At 44.9% G+C, this 18462-nt stretch overlaps 1 protein-coding gene across 2 annotated transcripts in view; it reads right to left on the bottom strand.

The window, feature by feature from the left end:
* Window positions 1-18462, bottom strand: part of XPO7 (exportin 7) — a 47256-nt gene that overhangs the window by 16544 nt on the left and 12250 nt on the right. Inside the window, exons 2-11 of one of the 2 annotated variants that reach the window (XM_035562661.2) lie at window positions 14970-15116; window positions 13284-13377; window positions 12280-12446; window positions 10312-10404; window positions 7114-7218; window positions 4550-4715; window positions 3898-3971; window positions 2367-2486; window positions 1998-2144; window positions 1035-1207 (exon numbers count right to left, since the gene is read on the bottom strand). In XM_035562661.2, the coding sequence (XP_035418554.1) occupies window positions 1035-1207; window positions 1998-2144; window positions 2367-2486; window positions 3898-3971; window positions 4550-4715; window positions 7114-7218; window positions 10312-10404; window positions 12280-12446; window positions 13284-13377; window positions 14970-15116 (1286 nt within the window). The remainder of the gene's footprint in view (window positions 1-1034; window positions 1208-1997; window positions 2145-2366; window positions 2487-3897; window positions 3972-4549; window positions 4716-7113; window positions 7219-10311; window positions 10405-12279; window positions 12447-13283; window positions 13378-14969; window positions 15117-18462) is intronic. The other variant, XM_035562662.2, reaches the window with a different exon arrangement.

Raw genomic sequence — 18462 nt, 5'->3', positions numbered from 1 at the left:
GCCTAACCCGCAACATAAGCTTATTTCTGTCAGACAGGAGACGCTTTTCCGAGGCACACAGCAATTCCAGTGAGTAAAGTCTCTGCCTCTAGTGTTTGTCATGATGGAGAGCTACAGGCTGATGTAATAATCTGACCGTTACCGGAGCCATAAATCAGAAAAACATGCGTGGTTCAGGTGGAAGGGCCATCAGGAGCTGGGATGAGTAAGCTCTTCTTACATCGTTATGTTTATCCAGATCTTTGAATAGAACGTGCAGAGCCAAGAGCAAGTTCTCTGTCTGGCTGTCTTTATATAACAAAGCTTTCCATTTCAATGCTTTAGTTTCCTTTTCCTCTAAATACATTAACCTCAATACTAAGTCGTATTGTGAACACCAAAACTAAATAAACCTGCTGTTCCATCCATGCATTGTTAGAGAGCTAAAAAGGGATAACTCGATCTGTCTTCCCTTAAAAGAGGCACTCAGATTATTTTTCTATACTTGACCATTTGTTTTCATCCAACACACACAAACACAAGGTGGAACTCATCCCACACAAATACAGGCACTGCAGCAGAGTCCTCCAGGCTGCCTTTACACTCAAAGGAGGAAAAAAAAAAAAGATACTTTTAGGTCTAATTTATGCCATCCTGCAGCAGATACCTAAAAATTAGGTGAATCATACTTTGCATACTTATTCCTCTCTGTTACGATGGCAATTCAGAGCGTAAATGGCATGCTGCAGATGTATAACACTGGGTAAGATGAATTCCGCCCATCTCCGAAACCACTCAGATCAATCTCAGCCATTTGAGACTGACTAAGGTCTAAAGAAAAAAGAAAGCTTTAAAAAAGTGCACGCTTTCTTTTGTATAAGACACAGAATATGCAGTCTAGGTAAGTCTCCCTGAAAAACCCCTCAGTGACTCACTAAACTTCCTGCAGTCACATCCATTTTGGAAAGACAACTCAGAACAGAACAGGCTAGAGCCTTCTGCACTAGGTTCCGGTGCCTGCAGCAGAAGCGCTGCCATCTCTCTGCTTCCCTTACCTCAATATGATGTGTACAGATTCCAGTCTGGACGTGATGTATGCTTTTGTGACTTCTGGTGTGTACGTCTCCAGCATGTGAGGCTCTGTGGCTTTCACATAGGGCACCGACGCCGCCAGCCGCTGCCACAAGCTCAGGAGATAGTGAACGCTGTTCGGTGCAAACTCCCAGTGCTACCGAGAGCAACAGAAAGAAAAGGAAAGGAAATGTGATGTTGATTATTTTATCCAGATTGTTTTGACTTACATAGCACGTAAAGGGCATCATCTAAAAGCTTTAGCGATGTGGTTGCCAATTTTAACAATGAATTTCAGCACCTAAGTTCAAAGGGCAATCAGTGAAGAGTGAAGGATGCTGTGTGGCTGAGCCAAAGTCTTTGGTCCCAAAGAACTGCTGAGCTCATCCTGTAGCATGCTGCGGACAGCTCCCCAGACAAATTGTACACTTTGAAGCCATTCTCCAGACAATGACTTTGTTAAATTTTTATTATTTATGTGAACTATAACATTTTTTAACCATATTCTGTGCAGTGGTGTAGTTACAAGTTATACACTAGTGGAAAGCTCAGTGGGAACATGGCAAGATATTCCTATTACTAGTGATGCTGGCAACTGCATTTTAATAATGAAGCGATACTTAAGTCTAAAAATAAGCCTTTTTTAACAAGTTGTGATTTTCTTTCCCCCTGCTAGGGCATGGGAAGACTCTAGAGGCATAGCAACCCTGCCTTCCCCCACATACTGTTCTTGTTCCATTCAGTAGGAATTCACAGCATAATCAATGCTACACTGCAGGATTCTGTCACAGATACTGCAGGGCTTTTTTTTGGTTAAAACAAACAAACAAAAAAAATCGGCAAATCTTCTGCAAAATAAGGGGCTAAGAACAGACAAAAGGGTTACAGTTTTGTTTTGAGAGACAGCAGAGGGAATAAACACCCACTTAGGACAGATGATTTTGTACCTGTAGGCTGGTCACGGTGAAGTTGGCAATGAGCCGGATGACCTCGGGATAGTTCTCCACCTTCACCAGCTCTCCCAGCTGGTAATTGCTTTTCAATCGTGCCAGCAATCGGCAGAACTCATGGTAGTTATTAGGGTCTGACAAACTCTGAGAGGAGAAAAAAAGAGAAGAATTAAGAAACAGCACTACTCAGCAACAGGAAGGGGCACAGATTTATGGTGGAAGAGTAGAGAAAGGAAAAGAGCAGCACGATGTTGCACCCTTCTCCCAGTGCCACAGGTGGGACACATGCATTAGAAAGTATTTTTGGTGAAGAAACCTGATGCAGAGGAAGCAGAGAATTCCACTGACTGCATCCAAAACACTCACCTGTGGGTTTTCCAGTATTCGTTTAACTCCATCAACAAGATGAGATAGAAACTTTGCTCTTTCTGCATTGTTAAAGAGGGATCTGCGTACAGAGGCTATCTGCACTAAGCAGGATAAAACCTAAAAGGGGCAAGAAGAAAAAAAGGGAGGGATTAGAACACAGAAATGAACACCGTGTGCTTCCTTTTCATGACACAACAAATCATTTAAGTTTGATGCTCATGCCACATATCAGCTCCTTCAGTCCAAAAGAGGATTTGAAACTACAGCCATCAACTTTGCAATTCTGTGCAGTCTACATAGAAATGTAGATACAAACTACAGCAGGGATAAAAGCACAACGCCCAGAGGAACAACATCTCTGTCCTGGCAGTCAAAGGTGTGTTGCAAACTCTGCTATGTGCCCCCAAAACAATGAGATTTCTTTGAATGAAGAACACAGATCACGGAAGTCTAAAAATATGCTAGCATGGGGAAGAAAAACTAGTCAATTTTACACAGACTTGGAAAAGCATTGCAGATGATATGTAAACCTCTGAAATTTAATTGAGAGCAAATTCCAACGGTACAGGTGCAGTAGTGAATGGCAGGCAGGTGAACGGGGCCACGAACAGCAGAGGCAAGTCAGTTACGGCCACTGCTCTGGAATCCGTATCTGAAGGCAAAGCCCTTTCCCTCCGACCAGCGTAACAACTACCTGCCTCACCGTGAAGCCCCTCATTCTTGGTGGATCTTACATTTAATGATCAAAGCACTCAGGACAATTAAAGGCTTAACTGCTTCAGATTTCTGTTCAGCAACAAAAAAAAAAGTCTCTCACTTAAAAATCTCTCGTGAATATCTGAGGCTCTAAATTCAGAATTAGCAAGTAACCCTTCAACGTAATGAACAGTGCTGAGAGTCTCAGCGGAAAAAGTACTTCTGAAGGACCCTTCCCTTCTTAGCCAAAGGGCATGTTTTCATCTTAACATCAGTTATGAAAAATATTTATCAGCTAGATAAATGCCTGGCAGGCAAACTTTTTTTTCAAGAAGAAATAATAAAACTTTTAGTTCAGTTGTGCTGTTGGCCATTTCATCCAACTGGGACACGGCCTCGTTTTAAAGTGTGGAAAGAGAATTATGAATTACATTCCTCGGTTGTGCTCCCAGACTTGGTATCTACTTGCAGAACGGTTTTAGGATCAACTAAGTGATACTGTGGAAATAACAAGCTACAGCTCTCAGAAAGGGCTTCCTGGCAGATTTAGCACAGACTCCAGGCTACGCAAGGATAAAAGCAGCAGACCGGACTTCCAACAAACAAGCTGCTCTTAGGTCGCTTCCAAAACCTGCAGATGCATGAAAACCATCAGCAGTGGCAGAACCAGAGCAGCCTCCCATTTGTCAGGGCATCACAAGGCAGTGCCATCAAAAGAAAGGAACTGTCTGAAGCCCTTCTGTGATATTTTAACCACCACGAAGCCTCCCAGGTGAATCCTACAACACCTTCTGGTAGTGGAGTCTGTAAGGAACGTAAACACTAGACTTACCAGAGGAGAAAACGAAGGAGGGATGGAATGATAGAGATCAAAAAACAACTGAAGGGTCGAAGAATCCAAGAACGCTGAAACAGAACGGAGCACTTTACTGACAACACAGCCTTATACTGCTTTCCACATACCTAATGCTCATCTGCCCAGATCAAGAATGGCGTGCATACTTGTCACATAAAGGACTACACTCAAAGAACATTTCCAAAGGATTTTACATTTTCACATAATTAAATTGGCTTTCCCAGAAATAAAGTAAACCCGTTGGTACTAGGACAAAATTACAGGATAATATTTCTAAAAAGCAATTTGTAAAACTGCCTGCAAAATGACTGGTTAGAAAAGCAAAGACGTAGAGAACAGGTCCTGAGTTATGTATTATTTATATATACATATATATATATATAAATGTATTTTAAACAATTTACTGTTTCTTGAATTGGCAGGTTAAAGACTGAAAGGGTAAAGGAGCGTTTGTACAGCTCATGATAGGCAGCTCACACTGGACTGCATCTGTAAGCACGCTAAGGAAAAGCTGGACTTTACATCTGGCATTGTATGCAGAAGTTTAAGTAAAGAGAAGGCTTTATCAAGTCACCCCTACTTTCAGCTGATACGCTATAGATTAGCCCTCTTTCTCCAGCAAGGTTACCTGATCTCCAACTGGTTGGGATCTGCACCGTGCAAAGATCATCTGAGGACTCATCTGTTGACGTGCCAATGAAATCAAAGTTCAGGCAATTATGCGTGAGCTTTAGAAGCTGCATAAGCAGGCCGTGCTGGCTTTCATCATTGAGGTTCAGGTTCTTCCCAGAAGCCTATAAAATGCGGTGGATTAAAAAAGTGAAAGTAAAAGAAAATGAAAAAAAAATCAAGCGATGGCTGAGTGTGAGACACTAACTCACCTTTAACAGGACACGGCAGTCCTACGGATCATATGCCACAGGCACCAACCCCACCTATCCCATATTTTTACAGACATGTATATTTACATGCTTTGTCTTTACACAAGATGGATAAAAACTCAGTGCTTCCTTTTTCACTTGGTTTGCACCGCACAGCAGAGAAGCAGCCAGGCTTGCCAGCTTGCAATTATACCACGAGATTCACGAGATAAGGAAATTCTTCTTAAGGTTAAACAGAAGAATACATTTTCTGCTTGACAAGCACTTAACAGCAGGGAATCCTGTTGCTCCACCTAACCCTCATATGGAAATGAGCACGTTCACTTTTGTTGCACAGCTGATCTGTATAAGCCCTGCTCCAGCTACAGTGCTCTGCTACGGACAGGGAGAACACGAATACTCTCAAGTAACACAAAGAGCTCGATGGCCATGAACCACGAGGTCGTTCCACTGCAGCTTAAATGCAGCACTCAGGTCTGCACTCCAGGGACAGGCCAGCCTCTCTGTGCTTTGTGTCACTGCTCTGGGCCTGAAACAAAGCAAACCTCTTCCAGCTGAAGTCTATTGCAACTAACATATTGCATCGCACTGACACTGCCAAGACCCGTGCCAACGGTCACTGGAATGTCTTCCTCACTCCCTCCACAAAGACTTATTCTTCTGGCGCTGCCTAGCTGCATGTGTTTTATGGATGCTGCTACAAACGTGCTCACAGTTTGTAGCAGCCCAATCCATCACCCTCCCCACTTAAACGATCACCTTGGAAACTTCTGCTTTATATAGAGAAGCTTGAGAGAGCTACTGTTAGATAAAAGAACTAACTCGGGTGGTAGGTGTTTAATCACAGGAAACGAGGATGTTGCAGGAGACAACAGAAAACATTCCCACCTGCCTTAGGCTGCAGCATCCCAAGAAACAAAAGCAGGACGATTAAGGGTTAGGGTGGAAAACCAGAGGCTTCCTCCTCAGACAAGCCGTGTATTTCAGGCCTCCGAGTTCCCATGGTCACAGAGCAACTCGAATAGGACAGCAGTAGAAGTGCAGTGCTGGGGACAGCAGGCTAACAGAAGCCTGGCTCACGCCTCCTGGCTGAGCACAGGCACTTGTGGGAGTTTCTCCAGCCAGTCTGGGCATTTCTAAGGACGCTGTCCTGCCACACAAATACATGCAAGTCTGCACCACGGTCCTTTCCCCAGCTGAGCCACCTCCCCAGGTGCTTTGTTCCACAGAACTGGAGGAAGCCCATTACTTCTGGGACCTCTAATTGATCATCAAATGTATCTGAAATAAGCCATCGAATTCAAATTACTGGAGCTGTTATGGTTCAGGAGGATGGGTGCACAGGGAACAAAAACCAGCATAACTGTACAAGCCTTGCTTCCTTTGCAAACCAGGATAAAAAAAAGATCAAATTACACCCACATACCCACCTCTATTACTGAGGGAACCAGGGCTGCTCATTTTGAAAGATCTTTAAAATAAAATGTGCTTTTCACTCTTGTGCTATTTGTCAACTTTGACACTTCACTCAGCTGGAAGGATAAAAGTTAAACTAATCCAACCTGCGCAACTGCTGCTACGTTTACTGGAGTGGACTCTCCCATCAAGTGCTACTATGGAAGGCACCCTCAGAACCTTCAGAGACGAGCTTCTTAGAAAAGAAATGTGATGCACAAGCAAGAATTTTCTTCAGATACTCTGCCTGCTAACAAAACATACACGTGCTACTGCAGCTGCAATATTGTCATCTGGTTCCAAGGTAAGTTTTCTGAAAGCAAGTCAACTCGTTCGATAATTAGCGTAAGATAAAGACAGGGTGAACAGAAGACAGCCTAATATTTATCACATGTAAAAAGATCAAGGACGATCTTCAGTCCTCTCTTCACTTACTAAACACATCTTCGCAAGTATTTTTTTCTCCCACCATGTGGGTTTTAAACTGAAGTCAGAAACAAGGACTTATTTTACAGGAAAACTCTTGGCCAATATTATAGATCAAAGACATCTGAAGCGTAAAACAAACATCTCATCTCTCTCCTGATTTTTAAGCCAGGGAAGTTTAACCCAAGCCTCATGGTGCAGGCACATAAATTCAACCAAAATCTTTGAAAATATTTACAATATCTCCATATTTGTGTGTTTTTTTTTCTTTAATATAATCCTCAAAGTTTTCCTGAACAGCAGCTTCAGAACACTGGCTTTTAGAACAAGAGTGCTCATTCCGAGAGTTTTATTATAGGGAACTTTGGCCCAAAGTCTGTCACCCCAACATGCAGCCCCCAAGAGAGGTGACGAACGACAGTTTCCTTACCTGTTTCAGTAAATTGCATGACAGTGTGAAAATATCAAATAAAGACGAATCTCGGAAGGAAGAGGCTATTTTCCTGTGCTTGGTCAGTGGATGAGTAGTGTCAGCCTGAGCAGAGAGAAAACCAGCGCTTAGAACTGATGTGCACAGCTGGAACAAGACCGCAGAACATGCAGGAACCCTACGGTAGCACTGGGACATCAAGGTTTCCTTCTCCATAGTGAAGGTTTCCCTCTCCAGCTGGCTAAACCAGGGGGATGCATGACCACTGTGGTACGTGTTGTGACTCCTCCACTGCCCTCAACTCTTCCACAGAGGAAAGCATACGGCTGCTTTACGATGGAACATTCCACCTAAAACGTTTACAACACGGTTCCACTCTATCCCTGATAGAAAGAAGGGCTGGTCTACTCTCAAGTTCATTGAAATCTCTTCCAAAGCGGGGTTAAAGGGAGTGGTTTCAACAGAACTTAATCATTTAGAAACCTGAACACTGCTTTCTGAAGTGCTCTGAACTCCTGAGAGTCAAATCCTACCTGAAGCCGTGGGGCAGACACACGGTCACCTACTAGCAATTATAAGGCCACTTACATATCCCCTCCTGAACCTGCACAGAGGAGAAGAAAACTAGAAGGAGGGTTAACCAGTGACAGGCAGTTTGGACTTTGTCATATCTATTATGAACTCCAGTTCTGGACCTCTCACCGTATCAGAATAAAAAGATGACATGATCTAGGGGGCAAATACACACGAGATTGCCTTACAGTGGATAACAAAGTCTTACATCAACTCAATCAATGCATTCTAACCATGGACTAAGGCTCCTGACAGCGCAGGTTACGTCACCTTGTAGGCTGCTTGCTGGAACGGGTAGAAGAGCAAAGTGATACTTCGTCTGCTTGAACACAGGCTGGTAAAATTCCACTTGCCCAGGCTGAGTTATTTGAAGGGCAGTCAGTTACCGCAGTGCATCTGGGGTGGAGCAGAAGGGCTTAGAGCCCAGCGGAGATGCACACGGCTTGGATCTCTCATTGGTTTATGCCTCTGTTCGCAACGAGGAGGATGGAGGCAAACACCCTCGTCTGGTCTTATCAATGAAAAAAAGAGGGCCTGCATCTCCTGAGAGCTGGTGGCAGATCGGAGCTGGACCTAAATCTGCCAGATGCTCTAACAGCTGAATTATCAGTCCTCAACTGACGCGATTAGATTTCCGGGTCTTTAAGGAAATGGGTGTTATTTGCTGTCTCCATGGTCATTACAAATCTCACATATTTCTGGGCTTGCAGCAAACAAGCATTTCCCTTTTCTTCACCATGAGACCACATGACAAATCAGTGAACTTCTACAACACATCGAACACTCAGCACACCCCTGGGCAAGTCTGTGCACTACTTCAGGAGGAAAACGGGTGCTCCAGAACAGTGACTAGCACGCTATTTTATGTGTGCTGAGCTTTTTTAAAGCATAAGCGTTAGTAAACAAAGCTCTAGCAAATTTTGCTCTCGTGCAACGTAAATGGAAGTTTAAATAACCAGAAAAAGCTGGAGGATAAGCCCCAGAAAATTCTTTTTTTTTGCTACATACGTGTACATGACCCCACTCTGATGAGTGAGCACGCTGGCAGAGCTATTGTTTTGCAAGTAGTGGCAGTTTTAAACATTCCAAGATGAGTCACTGCATCCAGCCCCGTGCAATGGCTGGCACACAGCGCATTTAGGAATGAGTAGTAAACTGTGGCAGATCTAACATCCACAGTATTTGATCAAAAATCTCTTCCTAAGTCTTTAACTTCATTGCTTTTTATTTATTTTTTTAAGTATCAATCTGAAGAGGCTCTGGAACTGAAGGAGAGTTTCTGCAATCGTTCTGGTGTGAGCAGAAATTGTAGCCCTGTACAAAGATGCTGGCAGATGCATGCTAATTGACAGAGGTAAGCAGACTTGCTTCCACCATTTATGCACGGAAGCGAAGGACCAGCTCTTTGTGGAGATGACGTGAGGATGGACAACAGGTTGGGCAAGGAAATTGTCACAGTAACGAGACGTGGCGTGAGAGGGAGGAGGGCTACAGGTTTGGATTTACTGATCAGGCCAGGCTTAAATAAAAGTGAATTTAGGTCTGAAACAGATGCAGAAGCCATTCAGATTACAGTGCAGGGCTTGGGAAGCTCAAGGGTGCTGAAATTCATCAATTCCAGGACGAGAAATCAGTGTTTTGGCCTGGCCGGGACAAAACCTCCTCCAGCATCTCCATTCGTGGAACTGTAAACGATTTGTAATCGTCTTTCAAATCCCACACAAGGATCTCTCCATTCCGATGCCAGGATTAGTCAATTTATCAGCAAAAATAAGAGATTAGCTTCCTTAGTAAGATATAAAATACACAAAATCTGGGCCTCTTCGCAAAATTAGAGATAATTATTCAGCTGGTAACCCTTACAAAGTAACTTCTTAGGGCAGTGGTAGCCATCAACGGTGCTATGGCAAAGTCTGTGTCAGTGATTAAGAAAGTGATGTAAGATAGCACCAAGAAAAGCCACTTATTCCGGTTTTCAAGATAAATACTGGGAGGCAGAATCACATTAGAGGGAGATGCTCCTGCATCAACAGAGCAGTACGCCTTGCTGCAGCCAGCACCACTGGGTGCTCAACCCTGACGAACTTTTATCGTCTGAGAACTGTCTGCTGGGAACACCATGGAATTTAGTGCTGGATGAAAAGGCTGCTTTAAAAATCTCCTCAATTTGACAAATCCTCTTTGTTTTATCTGCCTGGTCAGAGGAGGGGATGCTACGTTCACTTCTTGGCACAAGAACGCTGTGAGCTGAAACAATGCACGGGGACTGACAACGGGAGGTGCTAACGATGCCCTCATGTTTGGGATTTGGTCCTCACTAGGTAGGCTTGACTGACTGTGCAGCATTGTTCCTTCCTTTTGGGTCTCAGAAGATTACATCCAAGAATGAGAGAAGATGGAAGATGCCAGTGAAACGACACAATTCCTCAGGACAGGAGGTTTCAGCATCTTACCACAGAAGCAAATGATTGTGTAAAACAAAAACAACAAAAACAAAAACCCCACAACAACCCAAAACACCCACTACACAACACCCCCCTACAAAAACAACCCCAAAAAATAAAGCCAAACAATGCACAGACACAGCAGGACACAACAATATGAATGAGAAAATTGGACACTTACTTCACTGAGGAAGGCTGTAGCACTTACTTGATTAATTTCATTAGTTAGTTGGGACAGGATTGTCACTCCTATGATGCAGTGCTCTACACTATCCTGAGGAAGGAGAGGACAGGGAAAGGAGTTAGCAGTGGTGGGATGTTTTCATTGAGCTTCACAGTTGTTCAAAGGATTCTCTGTTTGGAAGATTTCCAGACATGTTTCTCTACTAGAAATGCTTTATCCTTGTAGTATTATGGCTGGGAAAAAGCCTAGGAGCGATACCAAACAGAATTTAAATGTGCTTTTGAAATACTTCATCTTATTAACAATGCAAAGGTTTCTAAAGAGTTTGGCAACATGAGCAAACAAAAACAGACTTCTTAAAAAAAATTGCTTAATCCACATTTTTGTGTTATATCCCAACCCTGAAAAGAATTATTTACTTGTTATTTTTTTTAATCAGTTTGCTTCATTTTAACAGAGGCTGTGGTAAAACGTGCAAAAACGTCTGCGACATCCTGATGGTGCAGATGCCCCACTATTAAAGTTGCCAGATGAAAACTCTGGGAAATAAACTTTTCTTTTTAAACTACAGACCTTGAACAATATGAGTAGCAGCTGACCAAGATTCTCCACACACCAGCCCCATGACCCTACAGCTGAAAGGACACCTTATCTTCCAGTGAAGGGAGTCCATTCTTCACAGCCTTTTCAGCCTCTGGCTTCACTTGAGACTGCCAACAAGGGCCCAATTGTGAAATGAGTCTGTTACAGATACCTCTTCGCTAGAAACGGCATTTCATTTATCAAATGGTTTAAGAGGAACAACCTGTATTGTTCCTTTGCCCCAGTTTCTGTTCTGTAGCTAATAACTGTTTTTTTTTCCTAGTTCCACCTTCTGCTCAAATTGCCCTGATCTCTTCTCCAATTCCAAAGACTGAACTCACCTGAAATATAGAAGTTTAAGAGTATTTAGGCTTGGAACCTTGGTCACTTCTTTACCGCAGGCATCTCTTGATAACAGCCTTCGTATTTACATTGTATCTACACAGAAGCCACTGGAAAACCTTGCTGAACCCATGGCTTAAAAAAATGACACCCCCTCCTGTCCACTGGTAGCCAAAAGAGGTAACTTGAGCAAACAGGAACAGAAGGGAGCATGATCTTTAAATCACTTAACACCTTTTAGATGCTACCCACTGCAAACATAATCTAAAATTCTCAGAATTAAAGCCTTGTATACAATGTATCTCCTTTTCCACGCTTGGAATTTCTGGTTACTTCATTCCCTTCTGCTGTATTCCTCCAACTTTCCATTTTGGTTAAAATTTCAGAGCAAATAAATCAGCATCCATACTGCTACAGGAAGTTCTGATCTCTCTGGAATTAAGTTTCAGTTTGGGGAGAGCTGTTGATAGAAACGGAAACATTCTACCTGCATGGTCCTTTGGGTTGGGAACAAACCAGCACATAGATCTATGAAACTACACCCAAGACTTCGAAAGAAAACCGTTAACAATAACATTTGTGGAATGGGCTAATTTTAAGCTACATTTTGTCATGGTAACTCAGATAAAAAGCCACTTGTATGACATACCACGGCAACAATCAATGGAAGGAAGTCAAGCATGGCACACGCTGCCCTTGCAGACAATAAGCCCATGTGTTTACCATTTTGCACTGATCAGCACAGTATATTTAAGTTTGAGGGCTTTAAAGGAGAGTTGTGCAACTGGAACACTAAACTACTTTTCTTACCATTGAATACTAATGCTGGCAGTTTCCAGAAATAAATCCCCGTCCCACCAAGCTTTAAATTATGGCAACTGGCAGGATAGGTCAGTTTTTAGCTTCTCAGCCATAGGAGTCATTACTCAGCCAAGGACAGAAGATGAAATATTGGACAGAGGATACGAAGGTGCAAAACGATAATTGAAAATACATGAACTTCCAAATCCCACAACACGTGTATTCATCTTAAATCCTGACCTGTAAAAACCTTGTGACATCTGTAATCACGTTCCTGAAGACATATTCATCCTTCTGACAGTCAAACCAGCCCAACTTTGTGATCCTGGCATACAACTGGATTAGTGCCTGCGTGACAAATGTTGCCAGCTTTGGCCTAGTGGCAAGGTAGTTGAGCACATAGTTCCCTGAAACACAGAGAAGAGGTTTATCCGTAGACAAAGACACTGCAGCTGGAGCCGAGTTGTTAATGCTGTTAGGAAAAAGTATCTTTCTGAAAGCTGTTTCAAAAAAAAAAAAAATCCAAAAAACAATCATCACTGCAGACAGATGAAAATATTGACCTTCTCTTTGTGCCTTTCTTTAAAGCAGTAGAGCTGTGGAACAAATCCGGGATGAGGTTAGAGAGAGGTATTAGTTCCTCCCCAAAACCTAACTAATTCTGTATTACCAGATTAAATCCAGTCCTCTGAACGCACGTGTAAATAGGAAGAAAAGCTGAAAAGGTTTACAAGACCCCTCCTCAGGGATGATCATTTATCACATCATTTCTAAAAATGAAAGCAGTCTGAATGGCATTCAGACTCCTTCCTTGGAGGAGAGGAAGCATCAGTCATTCTCCAGGAAAGAGTGCTGTGACAGACCGACTGCTCCCTTAGGAAATACTCTAAATGATATTTCAGAGAGCCATAAAGGATTTTCAGTTTTGAAAGCGTGTCCTCAGAAGGGGAGAGCACCATGCATATTTTACCTTCCAAGAGAAACGTTACAAAGATTTATTCACAAGCCACAGGGCTGTCATTCCCTTACATCCGGAAGAACTCTAGATCTTCGGCCTCGAACTCCGCTAGCTAATAACACAGAAGATGCCATCTAAGAAAAACGTTTCTTTTCACTCCACACCTTAGGATGGCCAAACAACTGCAAAACACAGTAGGCTGCAGAAAGCCTCCCGCTCGTGGATGAAAGTGTGCACAACAATCATTAACATTCATTTGGTAAGAAAAATTAAGTCTTGTACTTACGAATATCTATTCGCTGTTCCAATGGTAAAGGGTTGTTTGTGCGTGACACGAGCTTCGTAAGGCATGTAGCTGCCAATAGCTGGGAGTAGGACGACTGTAAAGAAAAAAACAAGAAGTCATTTATTGCACATTTCAGAACAAGGAGATCAAGCAGCAGTGCTGAACGTTAAGCTAACTGCTCGCTGGAAATTCGAGTTTAAGACATTAGTTTAATTGTTAAGTCTAAATCCTCTCCATAGTGTTTATTCTATGTTTTTGCAGACACTAGAGTAAACCAAAACACTCGAAGAAAGCTCTCAAGAAAGGAAAAGCTTATGAAGACAGGAAGACAATGGAATTGAACACAAGCAGAAGCAGAACCCGAGCAGAACCAGACTGCCTCCAGGAACACAAAACGGGGCAGGCAAGAGTTGTACCTGCTGCACTGTGGGACAGGGAGTGCAGTACCTGTTACAGGGTATTTACATGAACGGAATAACATTGGGAAAAATAAGCACTCCTCCCTCCAAACAAAAATCCTGCAGGCTTTATTCTGGCAGCTTTCAGGTAGCCCTGGTTCCCTAAAACTGCAAACCTGGTCAAATTGCATGAAGTCAGCTAAAACATCATGCCCAAAAAAGACTATTAGCACTCTGAGTCATAGCAGTATGATCCTATGCATTAAAAAGCACTTATGACTTCCACTTGATTACTAAATACAGGTTCAAATGTATTCCTTACGGAACAGCACACAGACTGGTGAACTGTAACCTAATTCAGGGACGCAAACGGTGGCATTCAACCACCCAAAACCCCTGGCTGCAGCCGATTCCACCAATTACAGCCTGGGAAATGGCAAGGATTTTGCAGGCTAATTTCTGTAATATGTAGTGGTATAGAAAGCACAGCATCCAAGACGCAGGAAATCCATCTATTCCAACACTTCCAAGGACTGTCTGGTACAGAGCAAGTCAGAGCCCAGATATGATGAAAAATCCCTCAACACAGTGGCAAGGGTCAGAATTGCAATGGATCATAGAGAATGACACCAGGCTTTAGAAACTTCCCTAAAAAAAAAAAATCATTTCTCTTCAGGTAAACTAGTTGCTAGCTCCCAGCAGAAGAGTTTCAATCCCACTTGTTTTGAATTCGTTGGACTTCACATTTTTCACTCAAAAGAAATCCAAAAACTTATAGAGAATTCCTTATAATAAAAAAACAACTTTGCTTTGTACAAGTTTGCCAAGCCTGTTAAGTGTCACTCTTCTCCCCCTCCCTTCACCACCTCCTCCTCCTCCTGGAGGACTGATTCTTTACGACACGCTGCTTAATGTTTCCTATTTTTGTGAACCAGCTGATCGATAGGAAAGCTGGGTGCACATTCTGCCAAAAATCAGATCTTGAAGGATCACGTGGCAAAGCAATTAAAAAAAATAATTTATTTCTGCTGGAACAAAGTAAAAATCAAATGGTCACCTAAAAAGAAGACAGCTAAAAAGTTCGGCAGAATTTACTGCTGGGGTATTCTGCATCCTACTGCCGGCGTATTCTGGTTACTCCAACACTTGCTTTGGCAGAGATGTCCACAAACAGAGATAAAGCCACTCGAGTGCACTGGGTGTGCAACATAAACCCTGCGTACCACAGCCTGGGGCCAGTACCCACACCACCAGGGTCCCTTTTGAACAGCTTTTTTGTTTTACATACACTCCCTCTCTCTAGAAGAAGCTGGCACTTGCTCAGGCAGTCTGGGCTGTTGGTGAACTCAACCAAGGCTTTCTCTGCCTGGAGCCGTGTCGCAGTGTCTGTGGTCTCATACAGCTGCTTGCACAGGTTCTCTAGCTGGGCTAGGCTCTGGAACAGAGAGAAAAGTGAATTAGAAGCGAGGTTTTACAGCTTATTTATGCACTAGTTCAACCCAGGTTGTATGTACATACACATCCGTGTAATTTTACCTTTCGCAAAAAGCAAGGAAAACACTTGACTCACTTTGCTCCTGGATCTCCGAAAAGCGCTTAACCTACTGAATTAGAAGCTCGGGAATTTCACAGCCACCTCTTACGCCACACAAAGCACCTCGTCGCCTCCCCACCACTGCCTGGCCCTAGGAGCAGGAGCTCATGCCCAGGGTCTGCTCTCCTCCTGCCCGAGGGCACCGCAGCGGACTGAAAAACCACCCTCACGTCTCGTTCTTCTCTCGTACAGCAGCGAAACCCTCGTGAGCCTGGTTTGCGTTCCCTCTGCAGGGCACCGTAACAGACTTCAGCATCCCAGGATGCTGGGAGGATCTGACATTCAATCTTCTCCACTACACACGCCAAAACGACCTAAAGCAGAAGAGAATAAATGAACAACGAGACGGATGCCTTCGAGCAGCGTCTCCGCGAACGCATTAGAAGGAAATAAAACCACCGGGCGGATTCTGTGTGTGCTCAAGCAACTGGAAAATATTCGCCATAAACTGAGATCCAGGCAGATGGTTTCCCCCAGTGGAATCTTAGGTGTCCTAGTTTAAAAGTGGCTTCGCAGATGGATACGAATCCTCCCTCGGGTTCTTGCTGCTCGATTAATACACAGGTATTTTCAGCGCCTTCTTGTACGAGCGCAGCACCTCCCCACCAAAAACACCCAGGTCTGCTGCCAAGACGGTCATCAGGTAAGAGGGAGCGTTACAGGAAACGCAAGGAGGGACCCTCTGCAGAAGTTTCTGTACCTTGTGCCATATTCAAGAGTTTTGTTTGGTTTAAAACGTAACTTGATGGAAAATGGTGCCCTGTGAGCTTCGCTGCTTCAGAGAAAATAATCGGTGCACCAAGAACAGAAGCGCTGGTGAAGGAGAGCCGTCTGAACAGGAGTCCAGGAGTTCTCTTTTGGGGTTAACGCCACTCCAGAAAGCAGAAACACCCTCAAAGGGCTGTTTATACAAAGCCCATCTCAATCTTTTATAACGACTGCAAACACACATCCTTCTAGGAGCGTGCCAACGAGGGTGGACGAATCCAGCTGCACGAGTCTTGTCTCTGCAGAAGGCGGCACGTCCCAGTATCCCCCACTGCCCTCCAGTATCGAGCACACACTGCCCCAGAGGAGGCATTCCCTCCGGTGATTTCTCCCTGGCTGTTTTTTCCTCGAGGGATACACAAACCTGTGACAAGTAACTGGAACCGTCTCACAGCCCAGCCCAGGGCAGCGAACAGGGCGACGGATTTTGGGATCCCAGCCTCGTGTTCAGTGGTGCACCAGACCCGAGCGTGCCAAGCACCACGCAGACGAGCTCAGCGGCGCAGTGCGCACCGGTTTGCTTTTCAGAAACCCAAAAGCCAAGGATTTAAGCTCTGCACGGAAAATCCTTTGAAACCGAGATAAACGTACACTATTATAAACCGTATTAACTACAGGCAAGCGTTTGTCAGCACTCACGTTTTCTCATAATGGATCCATTTTCATCGCAAGTCCACTTTTAGCTATTTAAAATGGGGTGGCAACGTTTACACACAGGAGGTGCCCGCTTACGTGCACCTCTTCGGCCCAAGGACGATATCAATTCCTCCAAACATCCCAAATCCTCACGACCACTTATTTCTGGGAATCTTCCCAAGCAAGTCTACCATCAGCCTGCCTCGTCCTCCCCTGAACAGGAGCAAACACCTGTACCTGGGGTGGAAAAACCCGAAGGGCTAAGGGTATTCAAGGGCAGCCTGCAAACCTTCCCTAGGTAATGAGCACGTCTGGGGGACAGAAGTCATTCTGCCGGCAGCGCCCTTTGCAATGAAAGGCTTTCAGGAAAGCATCACGGCATCCTCCGCACCGGCGTTTTAGCCCTGCTGAGAAAACAGGACAAAGAAACTAAAAACAGAGGAGAAAAGTCCCACGAATGACTCTACTTTTTCTGCTGCAAAGGAGCTGGAAAGCTGGTGGCTTACAAACGGCTCGCGGGGAGGCGTCAGCCCGGCGGCACCACGAGGACCCAGCCGAGCAGCAGCGATCCCGAGCAGAGCTGACACCTTCGGAAAGAAACGTCTGTTTGGTTTTTGTTTGTTTGTTTGTTTTTTTTTTCAGAGCTCTTTGCACCGAGTTTCACACCACCCTGCATTAACTCCTCGAGCAGCTCGGGCAGAGGATTTCCCTGTAGTGAGCACTCCTCACACCTCTGGCAGCGATCCCCCGCTGCAGCCGGGGACTCGGTGGCACCAACATGGCTCCTTTTGTTCGGCGCTGGCCCCGACAGAACTCCCTTGTTTGTGCGGCGCATGATCCGTGCCAGCCTTGGTGCGCATCGCGCTCCGTTAACTCCCTCGGAGCCACGGCGAGCGCTCGGCCTGCGGGGCTCAGAGCAAATATCTCCGGCAGCTCCGCGGAGAGCAGACGTGGGTGCTGCTCACGGCGGGTTCAGCCGCGCACCCGGGCCAGGTATCAGCACGCTCTTAACATCGCGGCTCCTGCTGCTCCGTGTCACTCCTCCTGTGTCCCCGTGCAGACAATCCTCCAGCTCGCTTCGTGCTTCGTCCTCGCGCTGTCCCCCAAAACGCAGGACACCGAGCATTTTAGGGCTCATAAAGAGAAACACCAAAGCCTACGAGGGCAATTCAAAGGGCACGCTGGGGTCCAAATGTAGAACTTCCACCCATTTTCCAAGGCTGCGAAGGGTCATTTCATTTTATTTTTCTTTAACTGACTGTGCTCGAACACCCCAAAACACTCACGACAAGCTGTAATCCAACCAAAGCGCTCTGACAACAAACCTTCAGGCACGCTTCTCAGGGACACCCCACCAAGAAGTTTATTTTCTCCCCTTGTGCCTTAACCTGTCTGTCCCGCTGACAGGCAGAGGCACTGAGCTGTTGACACCACGTTCCGGGTTTGCAGCGCTCCATTTTCAGCGCATTTCAATACTGCAGCGACGAGAGCAGCGCGTTCCCTTCCTCTCCACCACGGGGAGAGAACTCAAGCCACCTTTGCTCCAGCATCCAGCTCCCAAATGCCACGGACGGTGGGGGCAGCAAGGAGGTGGGGATTATTTCACTACAGAGACCGGGCTATACCTACTCCTCCAGCCAAGATAAAAAAAAAAAAAGGCATTTAGTGTAATGACTGTGCAGGGCAAGAGCCCTGCGTGTTGCAGATAAGCACCAGAGCATGAGACAGCAGAGCACGGGGCACGCAGAAACGCTCCGGCACCCCGCTGGCGCCGCACGCCAAC

This window comes from Cygnus atratus, chromosome 27 (assembly GCF_013377495.2).
Source record: "Cygnus atratus isolate AKBS03 ecotype Queensland, Australia chromosome 27, CAtr_DNAZoo_HiC_assembly, whole genome shotgun sequence".
NCBI classification, from domain to species: domain Eukaryota; kingdom Metazoa; phylum Chordata; class Aves; order Anseriformes; family Anatidae; genus Cygnus; species Cygnus atratus.
This window is presented reverse-complemented; position numbering and strand designations above follow the sequence as displayed.